This window comes from Schistocerca serialis, chromosome 12, assembly GCF_023864345.2.
Source record: "Schistocerca serialis cubense isolate TAMUIC-IGC-003099 chromosome 12, iqSchSeri2.2, whole genome shotgun sequence".
NCBI lineage: Eukaryota > Metazoa > Arthropoda > Insecta > Orthoptera > Acrididae > Schistocerca > Schistocerca serialis.
The window spans coordinates 109,474,748-109,500,658 of NC_064649.1; the positions used below are offsets into that span (position 1 = coordinate 109,474,748).

Genomic DNA, 25,911 nt, shown 5'->3' on the forward strand with positions numbered 1-25,911 from the left:
CCTGTCTCCAATGTTTGTAAAAGGTTTTTTGAAACACCTGTATACATAATGAGATTTTCACTCTGCAGTGGAGTGTGTGCTGATATGAAACTTCCAGGCAGATTAAAACTGTGGAAAGTAGGAGATGAGGTACTGGCAGAAGTGAAGCTGTGAGGGCGGGGTGTGAGTCGTGCTTGGGTAGCTCACTTGGTAGAGCACTTGCCCGCCAAAGGCAAAGGTCTTGAGTTCGAATCTTGGTCCAGCACACAGTTTTAACTTTATACATGTTTGTTTTCTCTCTGTACAGAATATGGAAAGGATTAATAATAATATAGGAATGACACTCTAGCATATCAAGTGATTGCATTCGTAGTGAAACCTTGAAAAAAAAGATACTGTTGTCGCATCCACAGCCTTTGACATACCGGTGACATTCTAGATAACATCTACGTGCAAATGTAGCTGAATAGAATGAAAAGAACACTATAAAACCTTCTGGGAAACTTTGGAAATGAATATCAATGTGATGAACCTTGAAGAAGGAACTTAACACCCAAGAAAAAATATTTGTAAGCCTTTACATGCTGATAAATCTTTCATCTTTCTAGAGAAATATATATAAAGCTACATTTATAACTGACACTTGGAGTAATCAGAGGAAAGTGGGGTGGTTAAATGCAAAGCTGGGAAGTGTCAGGTAATCAGCTAGCTCTCAAATTCATTAATTTACTCATCATGTTTCAAAGGTTCCATCAACAAGGAGGACCTTCAGTGATGTAAAATAAGCCAAGATATATGTTAACAAAAAACAAACAAATTGTAGCAACTTGATGTGTTTGGCTAGATTTACACATAGGTTGCCGAGAGACATCTATAGGTGGTCATATTCTCAGTATGCTGGGTCACACATGACTGAATGTAATTTGCAAGTGTGGAAGACGAGGATCAGCTGGCAGCACTATTGCCATCATCAGTGTAGTGCCTGGTATGCTGTTGGGTTCAGTATGAGGGCAATTGATAGTGTCACTGATCACAAGTTATCTATAGTTGTGTTCCACATTGATTCATGTACAAGTTCACATTGTTGTGGTGATCGGATGTTGTCGCTGCTGCTCTGGAGAAGCCACGGCTTCCTCTGCTATATTAGGTTTATCTGCTATTGGTTGAAATTCTTTCCTTGGTTTTCCTCATATTGGTCAAGGAAAATAGTTACTTGCATATGCAAATGGAGAGGCCTTTTAACAACACACATTTTTCCTCAATTTTGATTTATTATTCTCATAACATTCATAATCTAAATCATTGTTTCAGGTACAGGAGGGACGTCAAAATCTTGTAGTAGACCTTGATCATAAACATAGAACAATTTATGTTAATAATAGTGTTCCATTAATAATACAGTTATTAAGTTAGCCCAAGCTCAAATTATCATTTCATCCTACTTGATTTCTTCTACCAGGTAGAAGCATTTCTCCTACAGAATCTGCCACAGCACTGTTTTCACAGCATATAGCTTCATATTAAGTATGTTCTTGACTATTAGTTTATTACATATTTTCATTTCCATATGCTGTGGAATCTGTGTGCATCATTTCAATTGGTGTGTCCAAATCGTAAAATTCTCTTTGTTTCTCAAGATTATTCATAGGTAAAATGGTCCTCCTTGAACAATTTTTGTCTGCTGTGTAAGAAGATTGTAATTTTCTAAATGTATAGGGAGAGAACAGCTAGGATTTGTAGTTTTTGAAACATTCTTTTCACTTTGTGTGGGAGTGCACAGAAATGTGGAAATACTAAAAACAAAACACATTACCATCCCTAAAATGGTGTAGAAAAATCATTGGCTTTAGAAACAGCTTCCAGTTGTCTCAGAATATATAAATATGGGTCCTGTATGGTTTTCAAGGAAATCGTATACCGTTTGTCCGGCAAAGAAGGGCAACTTTAGGTAATGATGGTGCAGGTGGATAGCGATTACACATCCATCTCACTAAAGTAGGCAATAAGGGCTCAATAATATTGTTATCAGGTGATTGTGATGGTCAGGGAAGGTGCAACAATTAGTGCTCATGCTCACGAAAACAGTCCTGGATCCTACAAACTGTGTGGACAGAGGCCCTGTCATCTGGGAACACAGCATCACCATCGGGGAACAACCATTGTACTGTGGGATGGACCTGATCAGCAAAAATGGTCATATAGTCGTAGGAAATGATGTGTTCTTGCAGAGTAACCATTGTGTTCCTGGAATACTCAACCAACCAAATGACTTTCTTTCACTGTTCCATTACCCAAGTTTCATGGCACTGGCACTATGTTTGCCTGTTACTGGCATTTGAATCACTGACGAGTGGCTTTTGAATTCCAGCTTGCCTTGCAATCCCCAGCTTAGGGAGCTCCCTTTATGCTTTTCTGGTGCTGATGGGGTTCACGAGTGTGTCGTTGAGTTCTGCGGTGACTTTTGCACCTGTCGTCCTCTTATTTTTTGTCACAATCCTCTTCAGTAACTGTCTGTCACAATCTCTCAACACACACTTTCATTCAAGTGGCAAGACGCAGACAATACCTTCGCTGCGCAGTGCCGATGGCACTGTTACTGACGACTGTGCCGCTAAAGCGGAGTTATTGAACACAGTTTTCCAAAATTCCTTCACGAATGGAATATTCCAGAATTTGAAACACGAACAGATGGTAGAATGAGTTTCTTAGAAGTAGATACCTTGGGGGTTGCGAAGCAACTCAAATCGCTTGATACGGGCAAGTTTTCAGGCCCAGATTGTATACTGATTAGGTTCCTTTCAGATTACGCTGATGCAATAGCTCCCTACTTAGCAATCATATACAACCGCTCGCTCAACGATAGATCTGTACCTACAGACTGGAAAATTGCGCAGGTCCCTCCAGTGTTTAAGAAGGGTAGTAGGAGTAATCCATCGAACTACAGACCTATATCATTGATGTCAGTTTGCAGTAGGGTTTTGGAGCATATACTGTATTCAAACATTATGAATCACCTCAAAGGGAATGATCTATTGATGCTTAATCAGCATAATTTCAGAAAACATCGTTCTTGTGCAACACAGCTAGCTCTTTATTCGCACGAAGTAATGGTCGCGATCGACAGGGGATCTCAAGTTGATTCCATATTTCTAGATTTCCGGAAAGCTTTTGACACCGTTCCTCACAAGCGACTTCTAATCAAACTGTGGGCCTACGGGGTATCGTCTTAGTTGTGCGACTGGATTCGTGATTACCCGTCAGGAAGGTCGCAGTTCGTAGTAATAGACGACAAATCATCGCGTAAAACTGAAGTGATGTCAGGTGTTCCCGAGGGAAGCGTCCTGGGACCTCTGCTGTTCCTGATCTATAGAAATGACCTGGGTGACAATCTGAGCAGTTCTCTTAGGTTGTTCGCAGATGATGCTGTAATTTACCGTCTAGTAAGGTCATCCGAAGACCAGTATCAGTTGCAAAGCGATTTAGAAAAGATTGCTGTATGGTGTGGCAGGTGGCAGTTAATGCTAAATAACGAAAAGTGTGAGGTGATCCACATGAGTTCCAAAAGAAATCCGTCGGAATTCGATTACTCGATAAATAGTAAAATTCTCAAGGCTGTCAATTCAACTAAATACCTGGGTGTTAAAATTACAAACAACTTCAGTTGGAAAGACCACATAGATAATATTGTGGGGAAGGCAAGCCAAAGGTTGTGTTTCATTGGCAGGACACTTAGAAGATGCAACAAGTCCACTAAAGAGACAGCTTACACTACACTCGTTCGTCCTCTGTTAGAATATTGCTGCGCGGTGTGGGATCCTTACCAGGTGGGATTGACGGAGGACATCAAAAGGGTGCAAAAAAGGGCAGCTCATTTTGTATTATCACATAATAGGGGAGAGAGTGTGGCAGATATGATACGCAAGTTGGGATGGAAGTCATTAAAGCAAAGACGTTTTTCGTCGCGGCGAGATCTATTTACAAAATTTCAGTCACCAACTTTCTCTTGTGAATGTGAAAATATCTTGTTCGAGCCCAACCTACATAGGTAGGAATGATCATCAGAATAAAATAAGAGAAGTCAGAGCTCAAACAGAAAGGTTTAGGTGTTCATTTTTCCCACGCGCTGTTCGGGAGTGGAATGGTAGAGAGATAGTATGATTGTGGTTTGATGAACCCTCTGCCAAGCACTTAAATGTGAACTGCAGAGTAATCATGTAGATGTAGAAGTAGGTGTAGATTCACATTGTGCCATAGTGTATGATGTTTCCCACTTTCCCCCTGTACGGTATAAATCTTTGATACAGAGCCTCCTGAAACACCAAACAGTTCTGCTACTTTGGTTACAGAAGTACCCACCCTACAAGCACCAACAATTTTCCCACATCTGAATTCACTTAGCTCCAATGTAACACAATCACAGCTACTCAGAACACTGTTGTGACAATGAATGATACTTGCAACATATTCAGGACACTGTACAGGTGTCATTTCTGATCAAATTCAACAGCCAACGTGCAGGCTCAGCTAGCATCTGTATTTGTGTTTGAGTGTACATTTCTCCCAGTGTTTTCATATTTTTGTCCACCAGCTGTAACTATGATATGCTATTTTTCATGTACTCACATCAGTAGCATTTGCTCGTATTTCCACTTACAATGCAATTCTAATTCATATATTTGGTAGGGAGTCAAAATTCAAATTGTTGATTAACTTCTTGTCTGCATTTACTACAAGGAATTTGATTGTGTCAACTTGTTCCATAAGAAAGAGAGACAACAGGGGGCGGGGGAGGGGGGGGGGGGGGGCAGGCTCTTTAAAACAGCTAACGCCTACTGCTATTGTTAGTCTTGCCTAATTCCATATTCTTGAAGCATTTCCTGCAAAATTAGATCTGCAGTTACACCCTGAGAGACAGCTGGCTGTATTTCCCTTCCCTGAAACCAAACTGAGCATTTTACTCTCTTAGTAAACACCCAGTACCTCTGGTGTAATATTTTCACCTCATTGCTGGTTCAAATTTAAATAATTTGCAGTTCCAAAAATGTATGATTTGTATAGGTAGTTAATCCTTTGTCACCTAGGGAGTCATGATTATTTAAATCATGAAGTAATATGTAAAACTGCTGATTTGGAAAAAGAATCCACACTACAGTTACACTTATGGTAATGAAATGGAATGACCGTATGGCATTGTTGGCCTGGAGGCCCAATTTGGGGGAGCTCGCCGCCATATTGCAAGTCCTCTTTCGTGGACGCCACATCAGTGACTTGCGAGTCAATGATGATGAAAATGATGATGGACACACAACACCCAGTCCCCTCCTGGGAATCGAACTCAGGCCTCCTGCATGGTAGGTGGTAATTCTACTGCTATGCTACGGAGGTGGACTACACTTACAGTGATATAACTATTGAAGATACAGTGAAAACAATCAATTTTTGACCATATGATGTAATTGGATAGATAAAAAAATCTGTTCACCAAATGGCAACAGAACACACTCATAAAATAAGATTATAATTAGGGTAAGCTTTTGGAGCCAGTCTTTCCTTCTCATCCCAACCAGTAAATGCAAAGCAAATTTACATATGTCTACCTGTGTCTGTATGTGTGTGGATGGATCTGTGTATGTGTGCGAGTGTATACCTGTCCTTTTTTCCCTCTAAGGTAAGTCTTTCCGCTTCCGGGATTGGAATGACTCCTTACCCTCTCCCTTAAAATCCACATCCTTTCGTCTTTCCCTCTCCTTCCCTCTTTCCTGATGAAGCAACCTTGGGGTTGCGTAAGCTTGAAATTTGTGTGTATGTTTGTGTGTTTTTTATTCTGTCTATCTACCAGCGCTTTCCCGTTTGGTAAGTCACAGCATCTTTGTTTTTTATATACAGTTACATTATACTGAAGATACAGGATTGAGTGATAACATTTCTATGAAAAGATTAGACTGCTACTCACCATATAGTGTAGATTTTGAGTCAAAGACAGGCACAACAAGAAGACTCCTTAACAAATGAGCTTCCAGCCAAAAGGCCTTCTTCTGAACTAGGCAACATACACACACACATTCATGCAAACACAACTCACACACACACACATGTTCAGTGCCTCCAGCTAGCAAGACCAGCAGCGCACAATGGGAGACTCGGTCAGGTGGTGGGTGTAAGGAGGAGGGTGGGGCAGAGGGCAGGGCAGGAGGAGGGGGTTAGCAGGGTAGGGGTGGGGGACGGTATACTGCTGCCTGTGGGAGTACACAGGAATGAGGAGGAGAGAGGGCCGGGCAGCTAGGTACTGTCGGGAGATCAGATGGAGGGTGGGAGGAGGAGGGGGGGGGGCAGTAATCTGGCCGGCTCAGCAGCCAGAGACAATGGTCTTTGTGCGTGTGTGTGTGTGTGTGTGTGTGTGTGTATGTGTGTGTGTGTGTGTGTGTGTGTGTGCGTGTGTGTGTGTGTCATTTTGTATTTGCATGAATATGTTTGTATGTATATGCTGGCTATTTCAGAAGAAGGCCTTTTGGCCAAAAGATGACTTGTTTGACAGTCTTTTTGTTGTGCCTGTCTGTGATTCAACATCTCCACTGTGTGGTGAGTAGCAATCTATCCTTTTCGTAGTATTGTTATTATTCCATACAGTATTTTCCATTGTTTGGTTTCGCCTCACTTTTCTCCCACACTGTAACCTAGTGCTGTTACTATTTTCTAATGCACTGCTTTACTCAGGTTCCATCCTTTTGTTTCTCTTCTTTCCTGTGTTTTACATGTCGCCTTCCAAACCACACCACTTATGAGCCACATCCTATTGACTGTCTCGTTTGCGCACCACACAGTTTTCATGTCGATTTCAGTTTGTTTCCACCTTTCACTATCGGGCCTACTCTCTCAGGTTTCATCTTGATTCTCCATACTTCATCTGCTCCATCCTTTCTGTGATTTTTCCAAAGGATTTAGCATATTTTTGCAAATATTTCGCATGTATTTATATGTAAGTTACATATTTTGTTCCTTCATAGTTATTTAACTCACAGAAGCCCCCCCCCCCAATGGCCATAAAATCAAATCTGTCCATCACTGGCTGCAACCCATCCTTCCACAATGATGTCCATCTGTTCAGATTCTGCCAGTCTTTAACACTCACCGACATGCTCCTGCAAAACCATGCCAACCAGGTCCCAATCTCCTTGCAATACCTTCTCTATGTCCATAAAATTCTCCTGTTATGCAATCCCAAATTCTTGTATCCCGTCTCTCACAGTGAAACTGTTGCCCTAAAAACTCTCCAGCCTGCTCACTTCCTACTCCCGTGTTGGACTACCACTGTCTATCACCTCCACAACAACCTCCAAACCTGTTCCACATCCTCTCACAGTTGACAAGCCCTGCCTCACAGTCCTATTTCCTATTACACCACCCCACCCTCAAAAACTTCCTTCCACCACTACACAGAATCCAAAACCTAAACAGATGCGAAACACAGTCATAAAGCTTTTGTCCAAAAGCCTTAGTTCCACAGATGTATCAGTCTTTTCCAAAGGCCTTATCTTTTTGCTCCATTTCCAAATTCAGTCATGCTGGACTTGTTTAAGACCTTCTCTTCTTCTCCTAGTCCTCTGCAGTGTCAACACTTTTTCATCACTAACTCTACCAATCAGAACCAATGTTGAATCTGCCTGACTCAATTCACTACACCATCCAACCATGATACCCACCCACAGCCCCCAAATCACTCCTTTCATCTACCCAGAATTTCTTAACCTGAAATCTTGCCTCATCATTATTCCCCAAGTCCCTCAACATGCAAGCTAACCTTACAGCTGCAGAAAGAACCACAATCCAACACCAAAAACCTGCCTGATCCCAACCTTATAATCCTACCTGCTTATGAAGGTGCCACCACTGTGGTTTTGAACTTCAGGGATTGTATTGTGAGAGAACTCTACCAGCTGTCAGATTTGTCAACCTAAACCCTGCCACAGTCACCTCATTCCAGAAATGCAGCAGAATCACCAAATCCGTAGCCTCATCCCAGAACCTCTCCCTTGAGTCTATCTCTCTCCTCACCCCTACCACTCCTTGCTTCCTAAAGTCCATAAACCCAGTCACCAAGGTGCCCCATTGTGACCAGATACTGTGTCCCCACTGAAAGAACCTCTGCTCTCATAGATCAACGTCTTCAAGCTATTACCCACAACCTACACTCCTTCCTCTACCATGTGGTGCCCTGTTTGTCATTATTGGAGCCACTCCTCATTACAACAATGTCCCTAGTGTCCAGGACCTTGCCACTATTAACTCTACCTTTCCCAGTGCCTGATGGATTCCAGACGTATAACCTCTGTCATGGTGACCTACGAGCTCAGTCATGGTCACCATGACCGATTGTATCCTTACCCACAGTTACACTACTGGCCATTAAAATTGCTACACCATGAAGATGACGTGCTACAGACGCCAAATTTAACTGACATGAAGAAGATGCTGTGATATGCAAATGATTAACTTTTCAGAGCATTCACACAAGGTTGGCGCTGGTGGTATCACTAGCAGTCTAGATGACAGGCATCTTATCTGCATGGCTGTAATGGATTGTGCAGCCACGTCTCGATCCATGAGTCAACAGATGGAGCCGTTTGCAAAACAGCAACCACCTGCATGAACAGTTCGATGTCGTTTGCAGCAGCATGGACTATCAGCTCGGAGACCATGGCTATGTTTACCCTTGATGCTGCATCACAGACAGGAGCGCCTGCGACGGTGTACTCAATGACGAACCTGGGTGCACGATGGCAAAACATCATGAAGCATGTATTCGTCATCACCATACTGGCGTATCACCCCACGTGATGCTATGGGGTGCCACTGGTTACACATTTCGGTCACCTCTTGTTCGCATTGACGGCACTTTGAACAGTGGACATTACATTTCAGATGTGTTACGACCCGTGGCTCTACCCTTCATTCGATCCCTGCGAAACCCTACATTTCAGCAGGATAATGCACGACCGCATGTTGCAGGTCCTGTACGGGTCTTCTGGATACAGAAAATGTTCAACTGCTGTCCTGGCCAGCACATTCTCCAGATCTCTCACCAATTGAAAACATCTGGTCAATGGTGGCCAAGCAACTGGCTCATCTCAATATGCCAGTCACTACTCTTGACGAAGTGTGGTATCTTGTTGAAGCTGCATGGGTAGCTGTACCTGTACACACCATCCAATCTCTGTTTGACTCAATGCCCAGGCGTATGAAGGCCGTTATTATGGCCAGAGGTGGTTGTTGTGTTCCTCAGGATCTATGCACCCAAATTGCGTGAATACGTAATCACATGTCAGTTCTAGTGTAATACATTTGTCCAATGAATACCCGTTTATCATCTGCATTTCTTCTTGCTGTAGCAATTTTAATGGCTAGTAGTGTACTTCACCTCTGAAGGCATCACCTACAAACAAATTTGTGGTACAGTAATGGGCATCCCCATGGCTCCATCCTAGGTCAACCTGTTCATGGGCCATGTAGAGGACTTCATCCTAACCATACAAATCTTAAATCCCTCACCTGGTTCAGATTCATTAATGAGATCTTTGTGATCTGTATTGAAGGTGAGGACACACTATGCACATTCATCCAAGACCTCAACACCTTCTCCCCCATTTGTTTCACCTAGCCCTCCTCAACCTAACAAACCACCATCCTTGATCTGACATCCCTCTCAAAGAGGACTACATCAGTACCACTGTCCATATCAAACCTAACAACCATCGGCAATACCTGCACTTTGATAGCCGCCACCCACTCCATACCAAGAAGTCCCTTCCGTACAGCCTAGTCACCTGTGGCCATCGCATCTGTAGTGATGAGCAGTCTCTCCTGAAATACACCGAGGGTCTCACTCAGACTGTAATTATCCTCCCATGTTTATACAGAAGCAAATCTCTCATGCTTTGTCCCCTCCAATCACACACCACCTCCAAAGCCCCATCATCTGGCCATAGAGCAGCATTCCCATCATGTCTCTTCTACCACCCAGGTCCAGAGCAACTGAATCACTTCTGCACCAGGGTTTTGACTACCTCTCATCATGCCCTGAAATGAGGAATGTCCTGCCCACTACCCTTCCCACCACTACCACAGTGGTATTTAACTGTCCATCGAACCTACGCACTATCCTTGTCCATCCCTACTCCACACCTGCTCCCTACCCCATACCACATGGCTCATATCGCTGTGATAGTCCTAGACCTGTCCCATACATCCTCCCATCACCAATTACTCCAGTGCAGTCACAAGCATCACTTATCCCATCAAAGGTAGGGTTTCCTGTAAAAGCAGTCACATTATCTACAAGTTAATGTGCAACCACTGTTCTGCCTTCTTCATGGGCATGACAACTGACAAGCTGTCTGTCCACATAAATGGCCACCAATAAACAGCGGCTGAGATACAGTTGGAGCATCCAGTTGCTGAGTATGCTGCCCAACATGACATTCTTCATATTAATGACTGCTTCACAGCCTGCACCATCTCGGTCTTCCCTACCAATACCAGCTTTTCTTAATTGTGTGGGTGGGAGCTCTCCCTGCAATATATCCTACATTTCTGTAAACCTCCTGATCTCAGCCTCCATTAGTCACTGTCACCCACCCCCTTCCCTGTTTCCACTCCAGCATTACACAGCCATCAATTCTACCAACGCACAGACAATCTTTTTACTTCTCTCCTTTTCTGCTCCCCCTCTTTCTAACCTCCTGACTGCGCCTAGTCACTCTACCCTCTCCCCCCCTCATCCCTGTGTGCTCGCATAAGCAGCGCACCCCTGTCCTGCTATCTCTTCCCTCCGTGCTCCTGCTTTTCCCTTACCCCCACCATCTAGATTGCTTCTTCCATTATGCACAGTTGTTCATAGTCTGGCATCAGCAGCCAGGGACAGTGTTGTGTGTGTGTGTGTGTGTGTGTGTGTGTGTGTGTGTGTGTGTGTGTGTGTGTGTGTGTGTGCGTGCGTGTGTGTGTGTGTGTGTGTGTGTGTGTGCGCGCGCGTGCATGCATCCTTGCATGTGAGTTGTCTACTTCACAAGAAGGCCTTTTGGCTAAAAGTTCACTTGTTTAACAGTCTTTTTGTTGTACCTCCCTGCAATTCAACATCCCCACTATATGGTGAGTAGCAGTCAATCATTTTCATAATATAATCACATGAGCTGAACTATAGTTTTCATTTCTAGAAGATGTGAATTGATACAGATTTCTTTCCTCTAAAGAATGGCAAAGTGTGCCATAGCAGGTCTCAGTTTTTGCTACACTACTGGCCATTAAAATTGCTACACCACGAAGATGACGTGCTGCAGACACAAAATTTAACTGACAGGAAGAAGATGCTGTGATATGCAAATCATTAGCTTTTCAGAGCATTCACACAAGGGTAGAGCCGATGGCAACACCTAGAACGTGCTGACATGAGGAAAGTTTCTAACTGATTTCTCATACACAAACAGCAATTGACCGGCATTGCCTGGTGAAACGTTATTGTGATGCCTCATGCAAGGAGGAGAAATGCGTCCCATCACATTTCCAACTTTGATAAAGGTCGAATTGTAGCCTATCATGATTACGGTTTATCGTATCGCGACATTGCTGCTCGCGTTGGTCCAGATCCAATGACTGTTAGCAGAATATGGAATCGGTGGGTTCAGGAGGGTAATACGGAACGCCGTGGTGCATCCCAATGGCCTCGAGCTGCGGTTACCCTTGACTCTGCACCACAGACAGGAGCACCTGCGATGGTGTACCCAACGATGTACCTGGGTGCACAAATGGCAAAATGTCATTTTTTCGGATGAATCCAGGTTCTGTTTACAGCATCATGATGGTCGCATCCGTGTTTGGCGACATCGCAGTGAACACACATTGGAAGCGTGTATTCGTCATCACCATACTAGCATATGATGCGGCATGATGGTATGGGGTGACATTGGTTACACATCTTGGTCACCTCTTGTTCGCATTGACGGCACTTTGAACAGTGGACGTTACATTTCAGATGTGTTACGACCCGTGGCTCTACCCTTCATTCGATCCCTGCGAAACCCTACATTTCAGCAGGATAATGCTCGACCGCATGTTGCAGGTCCTGTACGGGCCTTTCTGGATACAGAAAATCTTCGAATGCTGCCTTGGCCAGCACATTCTCTAGATCTGTCACCAATTGAAAACGTCTGGTCAATGGTGGCTGAGCAACTGGCTCGTCACAATACGCCAGTCACTACTCTTGGTGAACCGTGGTATTGTGTTGAAGCTGCATGGGCAGCTGTACCTGTACACGCCATCCAAGCTCTGTTTGACTGAATGCCCAGGCATATCAAGGCCATTATTACGGCCAGAGGTGGTTTTCTGGGTACTGATTTCTCAGGATCTATGCACCCAAATTGTGTGAAAATGTAATCACATGTCAGTTGTAATATAATATATTTGTCCAATGAATACCCATTTATCATCTGCATTTCTTCTTGGTGTAGCAATTTTAATGGCTAGAAGTGTATATGTCCATTTTACAAATTGCTAGGAAGGAAGATAAGTTACTGTTTAACATTTTTCCAAGAATTTTATTATTATAAATGGAACACAAACTCATAGAAGCAGGACAAGATAGAAAGTAGGCTGTGTCCCATCCCTAGGATCCATGGTGGGTGGCATTTGCGTTTACCGATTTAGGGAAACTGTCGAAAACCCTAATTTGAGGTAACCTGACTCGCTTCTTGGATGTGAGTGCACTCTGCTACCCACTGCAGGGCCTCGGTTTATGCAGGTTATTAGGAGGTGCTATCCTAATCAAGTACAGATAGTAAAAAGAGACTTGACATAGTTCAGCAACAGCTGTAATTTATTTACTTTTGAATGTCTGGTCCAAATGTCGGTATTGTGGAAGTGTTTACAACATTTAGGGGGCAGTTAAATGAAAGTGAGGCAGATGGGAGAAAAGTAAGTAAACTTGTTATTATTTCAAATTTAGCTGTTAATACATTTATCCAACTGTGAGATGAAATTGTAAATGCCTTCATGGAAATATGTTTGCAGTTGCTACGGATCTACCTAGGCATGCATCTCTCTGTTAGGAGCAAATAGACAGCCACGAATGTCATTATTCAAGATTCCAAAAATATGGAAATCATGTGGGGAGATATGGGGATTTTGTGGAGGATGTTTAATGACTTCCCAGTGATATTTCTGCAGCACAGTTGAAATGGCCTCAGAAAACATGGATGGGCATTGTTCTGCAACAGAATTGCTGTCTGCCAACTTGATGGTGTATTTCAGTTTTTGCAAGCTGTCCACATACCACTGTGTGTTAACTGTGGTGCTATGTTCCAGAAAGTCAATGAGGAGCAGATCAAAGAAAAAGATCATTATGACTCTCTTTGAATGGCATTCAGATCTTTGGAATTTTTCAGTAGAAGTGATCCCGTATGCTTCACTCTTGGCTCTGATGCTTACTCTCTGGCTCAAAATTGTGATACTGTGTTTCATCTCCCATAACTATATGAGACAGGAAGCAATATTCTTCATTGTGATGTCATTCCAGGTGCAGCAGTGTTTCACCAACTGCGACATGGTCGCTTATACAAACAGTGATCCAATACTGTCAAATGTTTTTTATTTCAGTCTTTGATCACAATACGAATTCTTTAGACGATGACCAGTTTCAGTCCGTAATGACCATCCTCAGATCTATAATATACAAATATATACACGTGGTGAGCAGTGTGTCTTTCAACATAATACAGCAATTCATATCACAGTACACTATCATACAATCATGGAGATGTACAGAAAATACTGTAGAACGTACCTTTTTTACACCATGTCCTAAAGTGATTAGGCCATAATGGCATCATCAAAACATATAAATATAATCAGCATAGCATCATCATAAAGATCTAAAATAAGGTGTAGAAGAGGTCACATCGACCCAACAGTCATTATTGCAACTGGCTACTGAAGTACAGTAGCTAACAGAAATCTGTTTCCCTACATCATCCCTTGATGTCTCTACAGTCAGCTTAGATGTAGTCATCATTTGCGCAAAAAAGATAATCTGATAAAAGCACATCATGTAAAATAAATGTAGCAGACTTTTAAAATTGATAACTATCATAGAAACTAAATTGTGATACATTAAAAGACGAATACAGTTACCCGTATAAAAGTATTAAGAGAAATGTATGAATAGAATAGGACCAATCCTTTTTATGGTGAATTTACGGTCAACAATTAATATACGTATTACATTGCCTGTAGCAAAAAAGCATGAGCCCACTTGGGTGCTCAATGGACAAAGCGATTTTGTGCCCAACGCCTACTTTGCTTTGTTTGATAACGTACTACGATAACCAAATAATGCCTCGTTTATTTATACCTAGCCTTACTTGATGATTTATGTCGAGTACAGTAGGCATTTGCCTTACTTCCGTACATTAATTGCACTAATCCTGTTACTGATAATGTCCTACCTACTCATTGAATCTATAACCAGACTATATAATTTTGTTTATTGACTGTTAATATGTTGTTTAAAAGTTTACATTGTATGTAAAGCCCTCTAGTGGTTAAGTTCTTAAGATCTGTGCATGCCTACATAACATCAGATCAGTGATCTGTCCTTTTTCAGCTGTCATATAGACATTTTATCTTTCATAGGCAATTTATAGGTTGTTACAGGCAATGTAATACGCATATTAATTGTTGACCATAAATTCACCATAAAAAGGATCAGTCCTATTCTATTCATACATTTCTTTTAATAATTTTATATGGGTAACTGTATTCATCTTTTAATGTATCACAATTTAGTTTCTATGATAGTTATCAATTTTAAAAGTCTGCTACATTTATTTCACATAATGTGTTTTTATCAGATCATGTTTTTTGCATAAATGATGACTACATCTAAGCGGACTGTAGCAACATCTAGGGATGATGTAGGGATACAGATTTCTGTTAGCTACTGTACTCCAGTAGCCAGTTGCAATAATGACTGTGTGGGACGATGCGGCCTATTCTACACCTTATTTAAGATCTTTATGACAGTGCTATGCTGATTATATTTATACGTTTTGACGATGCCATTATGGCCTAATCACTTTAGGACATGGTGTAAAAAAGGTACATTTTACCATATTTTCTGTGCATCTCCCTGGTTGTATGATAGTGTATTGTGATACGAATTGCTGTATTATGTTGAAGGACACACTGCTCACTAGGTGTATATATTTGTATATTATAGATCTGAGGATGGTCATTACAGACTGAAACCGGTCATCGTCTAAAGAATTCACATTCTGATCAAAGACTGAAATAAAAAACATTTGCAGCAGTGTTGTTGACATTCTGTTCAATTTCTGCTCCTCTGGCAGCCTGTGAGGAACTGACAGTGCACAAACTTTCCGGAACTTTTGTCATGATGGTATGTGCGGTACTGTGACTGATCTCCAACATCAGCCATCCATTATTGATCATATTTGGCAGCAGCATCATCCACCGCAGCGGCATCATGTCGTGTAGTGATAGCTCACATTTTCTTTGAGACCCGCAATATTTTTCTCTCATTCTTTACTTTGTTTGTCAGCTTGTCTCAGTAGTAGACCCTGTTTATGGTAATTTTTGTAATTTGTAATTTATTTGCGTGAAACATGTAATTACATGCATAGCAATTGGTAGTACAATACAACAGTATACTTTATATTAGGAACTTAAGAATGTAGTCCAAATTATTTGACATAATAATACTTTAGATTTTAGTTTCTACAGCAGGCTATAGAAGCACTCCTCAATGAGCCATGATGTTAGATGTTTTTTGAACATCTCTCCAGTTATTACTTCAGTTCATTTGGCAGTGCAGTGAAGTATTTTGCTTCATTAATATATGGACTGTTTGCAGTTTTTTTCAGTCTTCTGTGTATCACATGGTAATTTTGTACTTATCTAGTATCGTGATGATGAATTTCTGCATTACGACAGGTATATTTCTTATCTTCTATGGTTAATATGAATAGATAGTCAGAATTTTAAATTCTATAAAGAATTCCTTACATGATGTTTTAGCATCTTTTTTGCCTAATATTCTCAAGGCTCTTTTCTGGAGTTTAAATACATGGTCTACATGAGTTTTGGAAGCCCTGCCCCACAGTGCAAGACCATATGCTAGAAATGGATGTATTAAACCAAAATACATCATCCTCATCATTTGGGTATTGACATATGGAGCTATTCTTCTTAAAACATACAGGCTAGATGATAGCCTTGCACATACATTGTCAATTTGTTGTTTCCATAGTAGTTTGCTATCTATGCATATACCTAGGAATTTACACTCACTGCAGATTTTCCCTACAATATTACTATCTTGAGAATCAATACAAGTTTGCAAATCACCAACATTGAAGGGGATTATATTTGTTTTTTGTCAGTTGACTTTTAGATTGTCATTTTCAATCTTTTCCTTTGCAATATCTATAATTTTTTTTTTTTTTACCTCTATGCTGAGATTAAGAATATCATTTCATTTCCCCAACAAAGGCCTGAAGTGTCATCTGCATACATTGTAATGAAGGTATCATTACACTGATCTTCCAAATAATTATGAAAGATAACACCTCGGGCATCCAAAAAGACAGTCAATGTGACTTTTCTGCTGATGCTTGCATTTTGAATTTCTTTCGAACATGTGAGCGTTGTGTTGCTTCCATTGTGTGCTTTGTCTTATGGACTTGGGTTCAAAACTGTGAACCCAAGTTTCATCACACATTAAAATCTTGTTTAGAAAAGGGTCACTTTTCCTTTCATAGCATTCTGTCAAGTCTGTAAATACTGCAAATCTTCTTTCCTCGCATTGTCGCATCAACTCATTCAGTTCCCATCTGATGCTTGTTTTGCTGTAGTAGAGTGTGTTACTGATAATGTTATGAAGTGTCCCAACAATTACTACAACTGTTTTTGCTGTTATGTTCACCTTTATGGATAATGTTGTCAGGGAAGGTATTGAATGAAGAAGTTGACACTTCTTACCAGCTGGGAGGGACACTGCTCACCGGTCACTGAGGTTCGACCATTTTTGAACTGTTCTACCCACTTATAAAAATTTATGTGGCTCGTACAACATTCACTGTACTGTGAAATTGTTTGAGAAAAGATTTTACCAGTAATTGGTTTTTACCTTTAGAAAGCAGAAAACAGATCACTTAATGTTGTTCAACTAATGTGCAAACTCTGAATGGACACTTCATTGTTAAATGCAGTATTGATGTTATAAGCAGTACAATTTTTATATGTCGGCTGTTCTCGGCTCGTCCCAGTGATACTGACCTAAAACAATGAAAGTTCAAATCTTGTCCTACAGACTGTTCCATTTCTATATCAATTTGTTTTCTTTAATTATTGAATACCCCTCATATATTTAGTTTTGCATCTGACTGACATTTGTTTAATGTGAGGCTTCTACATTCCAGGTTGTTCTGAACAACTCAGAGAAGAGAACATTCAGACACGAAGAACTTTTTCGTGTTAAGGATGAGAATTTGTGATAACTGGTAAGGAATTTAAATGTCATAAAGAGAACTGACAGTTGTATCTGCAATACTTTATGAGGTACAGTGACAATGAGAAAGATTATAAGGAGATTTGTGCAAAATTTTATGTAATTTTTTCCTTTAATTTGCTTCCTAATCTTATTGCTGTGTAAGATTCAGTTAATTTGCTGAGACCAATATTACCTGCTGTGGGGATAGTTGCACATTATGTAAGAGAAGTGCCTCACTTTTTTCTAATACAGATGCTGTATTTATGTAGTACTATATATTTAGTTATGATCTACTCCTTATTTTTCAGTTTGTCAGATTCCATTATAAGAGCATCATGCTGTGATGTGATAGAAGACAGGAAAATATATCAGCTTAAATTAAATACAGGGTGGTGCACGAAATGTGTTACCAATTGTTTCTTTCACAATTTACAACGCACTTTAGATATCCCGCTGGGGTCTCTACAGCAGTACCAGCAGAGCTTGGAAAAACAAATGAGTTACGAAATGACGTGTAATTCACAATACTGCTGCTAGGAGACTAGTAAGCAGCAATGGCTGACAATGGAACACTGACAACACAGCAATGATCGGCAATTGTGGTACTTTTTCATGAAACAAAAAGCCTTGTTGTGACTCACAGGCATTTTCGAAAACAGTTTAACACACGATGGGTCCCTTGCAAGAAGACTGTCCACAGGTTGCACGATGCATTTGTACAGGAAGGAACAGTATTGGAAGCGAAGCAACCTCGGCCTAAGCCTGTTTGTTTGCTGGACAATATTGAAGCAGTACAAGTTGCTGTACAGAGAAGGCCCGGGAAATCGTGTAGAAAAGTGGCAGTGCAACTGGAAATATCCAGACGCTCCGTTCAACGCATTCTTAAAAGTGACCTCCATATGTACCCATACAAGATGACCTGTGCACAGAAGCTCACTGAAGAACAGCAGCAGCAGAGACTACTGTTTGCTCAGTGGGCGGAGGATAGGGAAGAAACTCTCAACAACGTTTGGTTTTCAGACGAGGCGCATTTTCATTTAGATGGTGTGGTTAACAAACAAAATGTACGCTTTTGGGCCACTGAAAACCCACAAGTGCTTCATGAACGACAACATTATGCTCCGAGGATTATAGTGTGTGCAGCAATTTCCAGTCACGGACTTATTGCACCCTTTTTCTTCGAAGAAACTGTGAACAGCGAACGTTATTTGAGCGTGCTTCGCAATAGCTTCATTCCACAGCTTCTTGCTACTGCCTTGCTCTTCAACACGCAGTGGTTCATGCAACATGGAGCAAGGCCACATACTGCAAACACTGTGTTGGAGTTTTCACACGAGCATTTCACTCAGGTTTCCAGGTCGCTTCAATGATGGACAAAATTGGCCCCCCAATAGTCCAGACTTCAATCCATGTGACTTTTTTCTTTGGGGGTACCTAAAGGAAAAAATTTTCCCGCAACGTTCACGTGATTTAATGGAGCTCAGAAGACTTATTCTTCAAGCTTGCAGTGACATTACGGAAGACATGTGCCGTAGGGCAATCACTAACTTCAGTGTTCGTTTGAAGGAAGTTAGGAAATGAAATGGTGGACGTATTGAGCATGTGCTGAGTTAGAACAAATTTCCATGGACGGCTCTTCATTGTAGTATATGTTCCTTTCATATAGTATTGACAATAAAGTTTGTATTCAAAAACAAAATAGTAACACATTTCATGCGCCACCCTGTATGTAAAACACCTATTATTAGAAGATTTCTTACAGGGTTAGATCGTCCTTTTGTTCCAGGATAACTGCTGATTTTAGAAAACATGCTGTCTTATTTGGCAATGTTTCTGTCAAAAGGCAGTTAATTAGCTTAGAGGTAATCATGGATCTGAACTGGTTTGATGCACCGTAGATTTCCTTATTTTTCACATAAATATGACAGATGTCTTCATATCTTATCATAATGGTCTATTTTTTCACAGTGGCCCATCATGATTCCAAATCTGATGTATGGAATAATTGACTGTATTGTGGTTGTTGCTTCACCTTTCAAGTCAGTTACATTCTTTTCTTCTCATACTGTCTGTGAAATTATGTTGTCAGGATATCTCACGCTCCTCTAGTTTGCTGTGGCTAAATCTTCACTAGAGGCATTATCCTAACATCTATCCTCTGGTCATCATGTCTTTGACTTCTTGTTAAGACATATGTTATACAGGGTGTTACAAAAAGGTACGGCCAAACTTTCAGGAAACATTCATCACACACAAATAAGGAAAAGATGTTATGTGGATATGTGTCCGGAAACGCTTAATTTCCATGTTAGAGCTCATTTTAGTTTCGTCAGTATGTACTGTACTTCCTCGATTCACCGCCAGTTGGCCCAATTGAAGGAAGGTAATGTTGACTTCGGTGCTTGTGTTGACATGCGACTCATTGCTCTACAGTACTAGCATCAAGCATATCAGTACGTAGCATCAACAGGTTAGTGTTCATTACGAACGTGGTTTTGCAGTCAGTGCAATGTTTACAAATGCGGAGTTGGCAGATGCTCGTTTCATGTATGGATTAGCACAGGGCAATAGCCGTGGTGCGGTACGTTTGTATCGAGACAGATTTCCAGAACGAAGGTATCCCGACAGGAAGACGTTCGAAGCAATTGATCGGCATCTTAGAGAGCACGGAACATTCCAGCCTATGACTCGCGACTGGGGAAGACCTAGAACGATGAGGACACCTGCAGTGGACGAGGCAATTATTCGTGCAGTTGACGATAACCCTAATGTCAGCGTCAGAGAAGTTGCTGCTGTACAAGGTAACGTTGGCCACGTCACTGTATGGAGAGTGCTACGAGAGAACCAGTTGTTTCCGTACCATCTACAGCGTGTGCAGGCACTATCAGCAGCTGATTGGCCTCCATGGGTACACTTCTGCGAATGGTTCATCCAACAATGTGTCAATCCTCATTTCAGTGCAAATGCTCTCTTTACAGATGAGGCTTCATTCCAACGTGATCAAATTGTAAATTTTCACAATCAACATGCGTGGGCTGATGAGAATCCACATGCAATTGTGCAATCATGTCATCAACACAGATTTTCTGTGAACGTTTGGGCAGGCATTGTTGGTGATGTCTTGATTGGGCCCCATGTGCTTCCACCTTCCCTCAATGAAGCACGTTATCATGATTTCATACGGGATACTCTACCTGTGCTGCTAGAACATGTGCCTTTACAAGTACGACACAACATGTGGTTCATGCACGATGGAGCTGCTGCACATTTCAGTCGAAGTGTTCGTATGCTTCTCAACAACAGATTCGGTGAGCGATGGATTGGTAGAGGCGGACCAATTCCATGGCCTCCATGCTCTCCTGACCTCAACCCTCTTGACTTTCATTTATGGGGGCAAAAAGCTCTTGTCTACGCAACCCCGGTACCAAATGTAGAGACTCTTCGTGCTCGTATTGTGGACGGGTGTGATACAACACGCCATTCTCCAGGGCTGCATCAGCACATCAGGGATTCCATGCGACGGAGGGTGGATGCATGTATCCTTGCTAACGGAGGACATTTTGAACATTTCCTGTAACAAAGTGTTTGAAGTCATGCTGGTACGTTCTGTTGCTGTGTATTTCCATTCCATGATTAATGTGATTTGAAGAGAAGTAATAAAATGAGCTCTAACATGAAAATTAAGCGTCTCCGGACACATGTCCACGTAACATATTTTCTTTCTTTGTGTGTGAGGAATGTTTCCTGAAAGTTTGGCCGTACCTTTTTGTAACACCCTATATGTATTGTACAGAAAAGTATGGAGTTTTGCTACTCTGTACTAATGTGTAGTTTTTCAAATTGTAATGCAACTTATTCTTGTTTCAAAAAACATGCAAATACTTTGTATTGTACTTAATTTTAACCATTTCCTGGTATTTATGTATGTCGTCTGATCTACATCTATAACATACATATTCCACAAGCATCAATCAGTCCATTGTAGTGTACTTTGTACCATTATTAATGTTTTGTGTCCTATTTTGTTTATCCATTGGCTGGCTGCATATCTTTGTACATTCCCTATTTTTTATTGTCTTTTAATTTCTTAAGTTTCTCTACGAGGTTCAATGGGACTACGCCAGTCAGAGCCCCGTGGTTATAGAATGAGTGAGTACATAAAGGTCATAGTGCTCAGGTAGCTCAGATAGAAGAGACTTTTGTGTGAAGGATAAAGGTAGTGGGATCAAGTCCCAGTCTGGCACACGCTTTTAATATGCCAGGAAGTTTCAGTCAGTACATAGTTAAAGGATACTGATTAGAAAAATTGTAAACAAAGGAATTAAAGGGCTAATAACATACCTTCTAGTAATGATCTCTATGCAAGTTATACATTATACACTCTAAGGGGAAAAAAGGCTCACCATGAAGGAATTATCCAAATGAGAGTTATTTGGCTTGGCACTGGCTGATATAGTCATTGGATGTCCTCCTGAGGAATATTGTGCCATATTCTGTCCAATTGGCATGTCAGATCCTCAAGATCCCCTCTTTCAGCTATTTGTCTCTCCCCCATCCCTCCCTCTTGCCCCGTCCTTGCTTTCTTCGCATACAAATGATGTACTTCAAGTTATTTTATATTTGACTTAATTCATGGTTTCTATAAAAATTTTTGAGCGACAGCCAAATACAATGCCATGTGTTATTCTTTTATACTGCCATAAGGTTACTAAGTACCTCTTTTTCTTTATCAGTACTTTATTAATTTATCCATTTTTAGCAATTTAGTGCTATTCTCTTTCGCACTTTTACACACTTATTCCACATATACGTGTACAGCCATGTTGTGCCCTAAACTTTTCTCAACTCGGGAGACATCAGCACGACATCATTTCACTATTTGCATTTGTGAAGCCCTTTCTGATGAGAGTCAGGATGGTATTTTGTGGTTTTGTCGTTATGGAGGTGAATTTGACCTTCATGTGTGCCTTATGCCTACGTACTTAACATACCTCCACATCATGTAACCAGAAAGTGTAAAAATTCTTTGCAAGTCAGTGATTTGCTTTTCTTTTCCTTTATAACTATATTTGAACATGTATATAATGTTAAGCATCCATCTGAAGAAGATGGTTTTAAAGATGACAAACTATAGGTCAAGGGGTTTTCAATAAACTTTCTACTATTGCAACACTACCTCCAGCCATGTTCAACATTTTAAGCCAAGCATGTTTAATAAACCAATTTCACATGTTCCTCCATTTTATATCACCACTTAGTATCACTGTGATATATTCAAGAGGTTCAGCACTGGTGCTCTTGTAATTGGATACTGTTGGTTTTTTTCTCTTTTTTCAAGTGTTTAAAGAGAGCTACCAGTCATTAAACCAGTTAGAGATTTTGTCCAAGTCATTTTGCATTTTCTTATGACTGTCCAATGACAATACTTCCCTGCAGACCACAAGAGCTTCAGAGAACAATCTGATAGTGCTGCCACTTCTATCTGATAAATTGTTTGTTCATGGGGTGGTATAATCAAACTTTCACTGCTTGAGCAAGAGCAGACCAAAAATTATTTACAGTATAGGTACCCAAATTTATAGGAATGATGTTCAGACTGTGAGCTGCAGGATTTGAATTGGTAGCAGTGTTAGTGTCATGACTTGCCATTAGGCACCCATACTGGTACAGTGACATAGGGTTGAAACACGAGAATCAGTGTGCATTACAGTTGCAGACAGTCAGCATGAGTCTGGACAAGGTGAGCGGGGCTTTACTCAAAAAGCTGTTTTATCAAAACAACAGTAATAGTTCTCCTGCTTTTTGCAAATATTGATGAATATTGATGCATTTAAGCAATATGGTGAGGTGATCTTTCCCCACTGGAGTTGAAGAACATACTTTGGAAGTTTGAATTAACTAACAATTTGGGAAATTACTGGTGGGAGAGCCCGATGGCCAATTTCACCACAAATTGTTGAAGAATTTACTGTTGTCATGGCTGACAATTCTGGATGCAGTACGTGATCTTCAAGCAGTGTACAAGCCCTGTCATAACATTCCATGGTCCACTATTCGAAAGGTTCCATGAACAGTTGTGAAATGGTACCCGGACTGTCACGGCTGCATATGGTCATAACATTGAGCAACATTTGTAATCTGGAACCTAAACGTGGTATGAAATTAACAAATATTACTCTCTCACATGTGTTTGTTTCAATGGTTTTATCAATTTTCTCTTCCACATGTCCTTACAAAAGTTAACAGTCTGAGAACTGATTGTTTAGGATTGTACAGCTATGTCACATATGCTGGTGCAGATATTGGTTTGCTTTTGCATGATACTTTTTTGTTTGCAACAGAAACTGAGCCACCACATTACCATAGAGGGCCTGATGAAGGCATAGTGGAATACTGAAACTAGTTGCCTCCGGAAATCAATCAGAGATGAAAATACAGCTGTTGGTTTATTTACTGTTGTTTTTATCCTGTATTTTCATCCCAGGGTAATGGCGTGGTTACAAGGAGGGCATTTAGCCACGCCAATCCTACACTGATGCAGGACAAAGGCACACCTGATGTCACTTTCATTTCTGTTGAACATCCCCCCCCCCCCCCCCCAATACAATATAAAGGGTTTTATTATTCTAAAATTGATTGTACCAGTCACATATCTGTGAAAATATTCCATACCATCATAGCTCATATGTGAATGTAGAACTTCCAAGCTGTGGATGAAATCTTTTCAGGCTTCCATCCGTGTGGCTGTGTCGAAACTCTGCAAACTTTAAATGAGTTTCACTCTCGTAACCGTCTGGAGAAGTGTTGAAATTCTGCAGGCATCTCATATATGTACCTGAGTGGCAACTCAGATATACTCGTGGGATCCCACATAAACACTTCTCCAGAAGATGGTGAGAGTGAATCTCATTGGAAGTTTGCAGAGTTCTGACACAGTGAAATGGATGGAATCTGAGAAGTTTTATTCATCATAGCTCAGTTAGGAAACAAACCGTGTTGTACAGTGTAGAATAAGTTTCTGAAATCTGGGAATGGAATCCACCTGTTAACTTGCCTCTACTGAATGCAAGACTCTGTGAAGGAATGAAGTAATGCCATAATGTTTTAGCTTAGGATATTCTCCAGGACCTTGTAACAGATGGAAATCAGTTATCGGTCTGTAATTTTTTGCATCGATTCTTTTACTCTTTCTGTAAACAGAAGTGATGTAATCATATTTTCCAGTCACAGAGGACTATTCACTGCATAAGATATTCTCAGTTTATATGAATAGGGGTTATGTAATTAAATAATGCAGATCTGATGTAAATAACCTATTTCAGGTTAATGTTGATGTAGGTTCATTACTGAATGATTGTCTGTAACCTCCTCCTCTGCCTGATTTCCTGATGGTGGACTTAACCCAAACACCAGTGGCATAATAAAATTATTGAAATGCAACAGAGAGGCATTTGTTTGGAAATAAGATGCTGTTCATTAAATTTATGCAAGCTGCTATACACAGTTCATCTAAACTGTTTCCAACAATCTCTTACACTTCCTTGGCTTGTCTGCAACTGGAAACTTGTTAACTGCATTGCTTGTGTCCTGCAAGTCATTAAAATAGACTTTGTCCTCCATGAATCAAGCTCTGTGTTTAGGTAATATATGAAATTTGTATTTTTAACCACTGTAGGTGATTGTTAATGACACGAACATATTAATGAATTAGATGTCTTGACTTTTTCCATATCTGTGCTCTATCACAGGATACTGGATCTGTGAAATATGTGCCTCATCAATTATTTATTTGTTGGTGTCAAATCTTTAGCACTTCGTTAACAGGCAGTATTAACCCCATCGTGAACACGTGTCATTCGTGACTTTGTGGGTTTAACTAGAACTTCACAGTACTGCTGCTCCCTCACCAAACATTAACAGCTCAGTTCCTTTCTGAATACGCCAGTGTGAGGCCACTGGTCAGCATCCATCAGCTGTTACAAGTTTTATCACTGCTCACCAGTCCTGCCTTAATGGATCCTTTGTTGCACTGGCTGCCTACACAGTACTGCCACTCGTCTTCAGGAAAGCATTATAGAAACATTTGTGTACATATCACATATATAGGTTGTGTATATTCATATGTATTTGAATATAGCCACCAGTGTGCAATGTTGAATTTCCTTGGCAGATTAAAATTGTGTCCCAGATCTGGACTCAGACCTAATAACTTTGCCTTTCACTGGCAAGAACTCTACTCTCTGAGCTGTCCAGGCAAGACTAACCACCCATGCTAACAGATTCACTGTTGCCCATACCTCATCTCCTATCTTCCAAATTTCACAGAAGTTGCGAGACTAGCATACCTGGAAGAAAATGCCATTCCAATACCACTGCAG

At 40.9% G+C, this 25,911-nt stretch overlaps 1 protein-coding gene across 7 annotated transcripts in view; it reads left to right on the plus strand.

Annotated features, from left to right (window-relative positions):
* The window catches only part of LOC126428302 (lysine-specific demethylase 4C-like), a 383,324-nt gene that overhangs the window by 352,645 nt on the left and 4,768 nt on the right, over positions 1-25,911 (plus strand). For all 7 annotated transcript variants that reach the window (XM_050090225.1, XM_050090224.1, XM_050090228.1 and 4 more), the window contains one exon: positions 17,463-17,543. In XM_050090225.1, coding sequence (XP_049946182.1) covers positions 17,463-17,537 — 75 coding nt within the window. In that variant the 3' untranslated portion in view covers positions 17,538-17,543. The remainder of the gene's footprint in view (positions 1-17,462; positions 17,544-25,911) is intronic.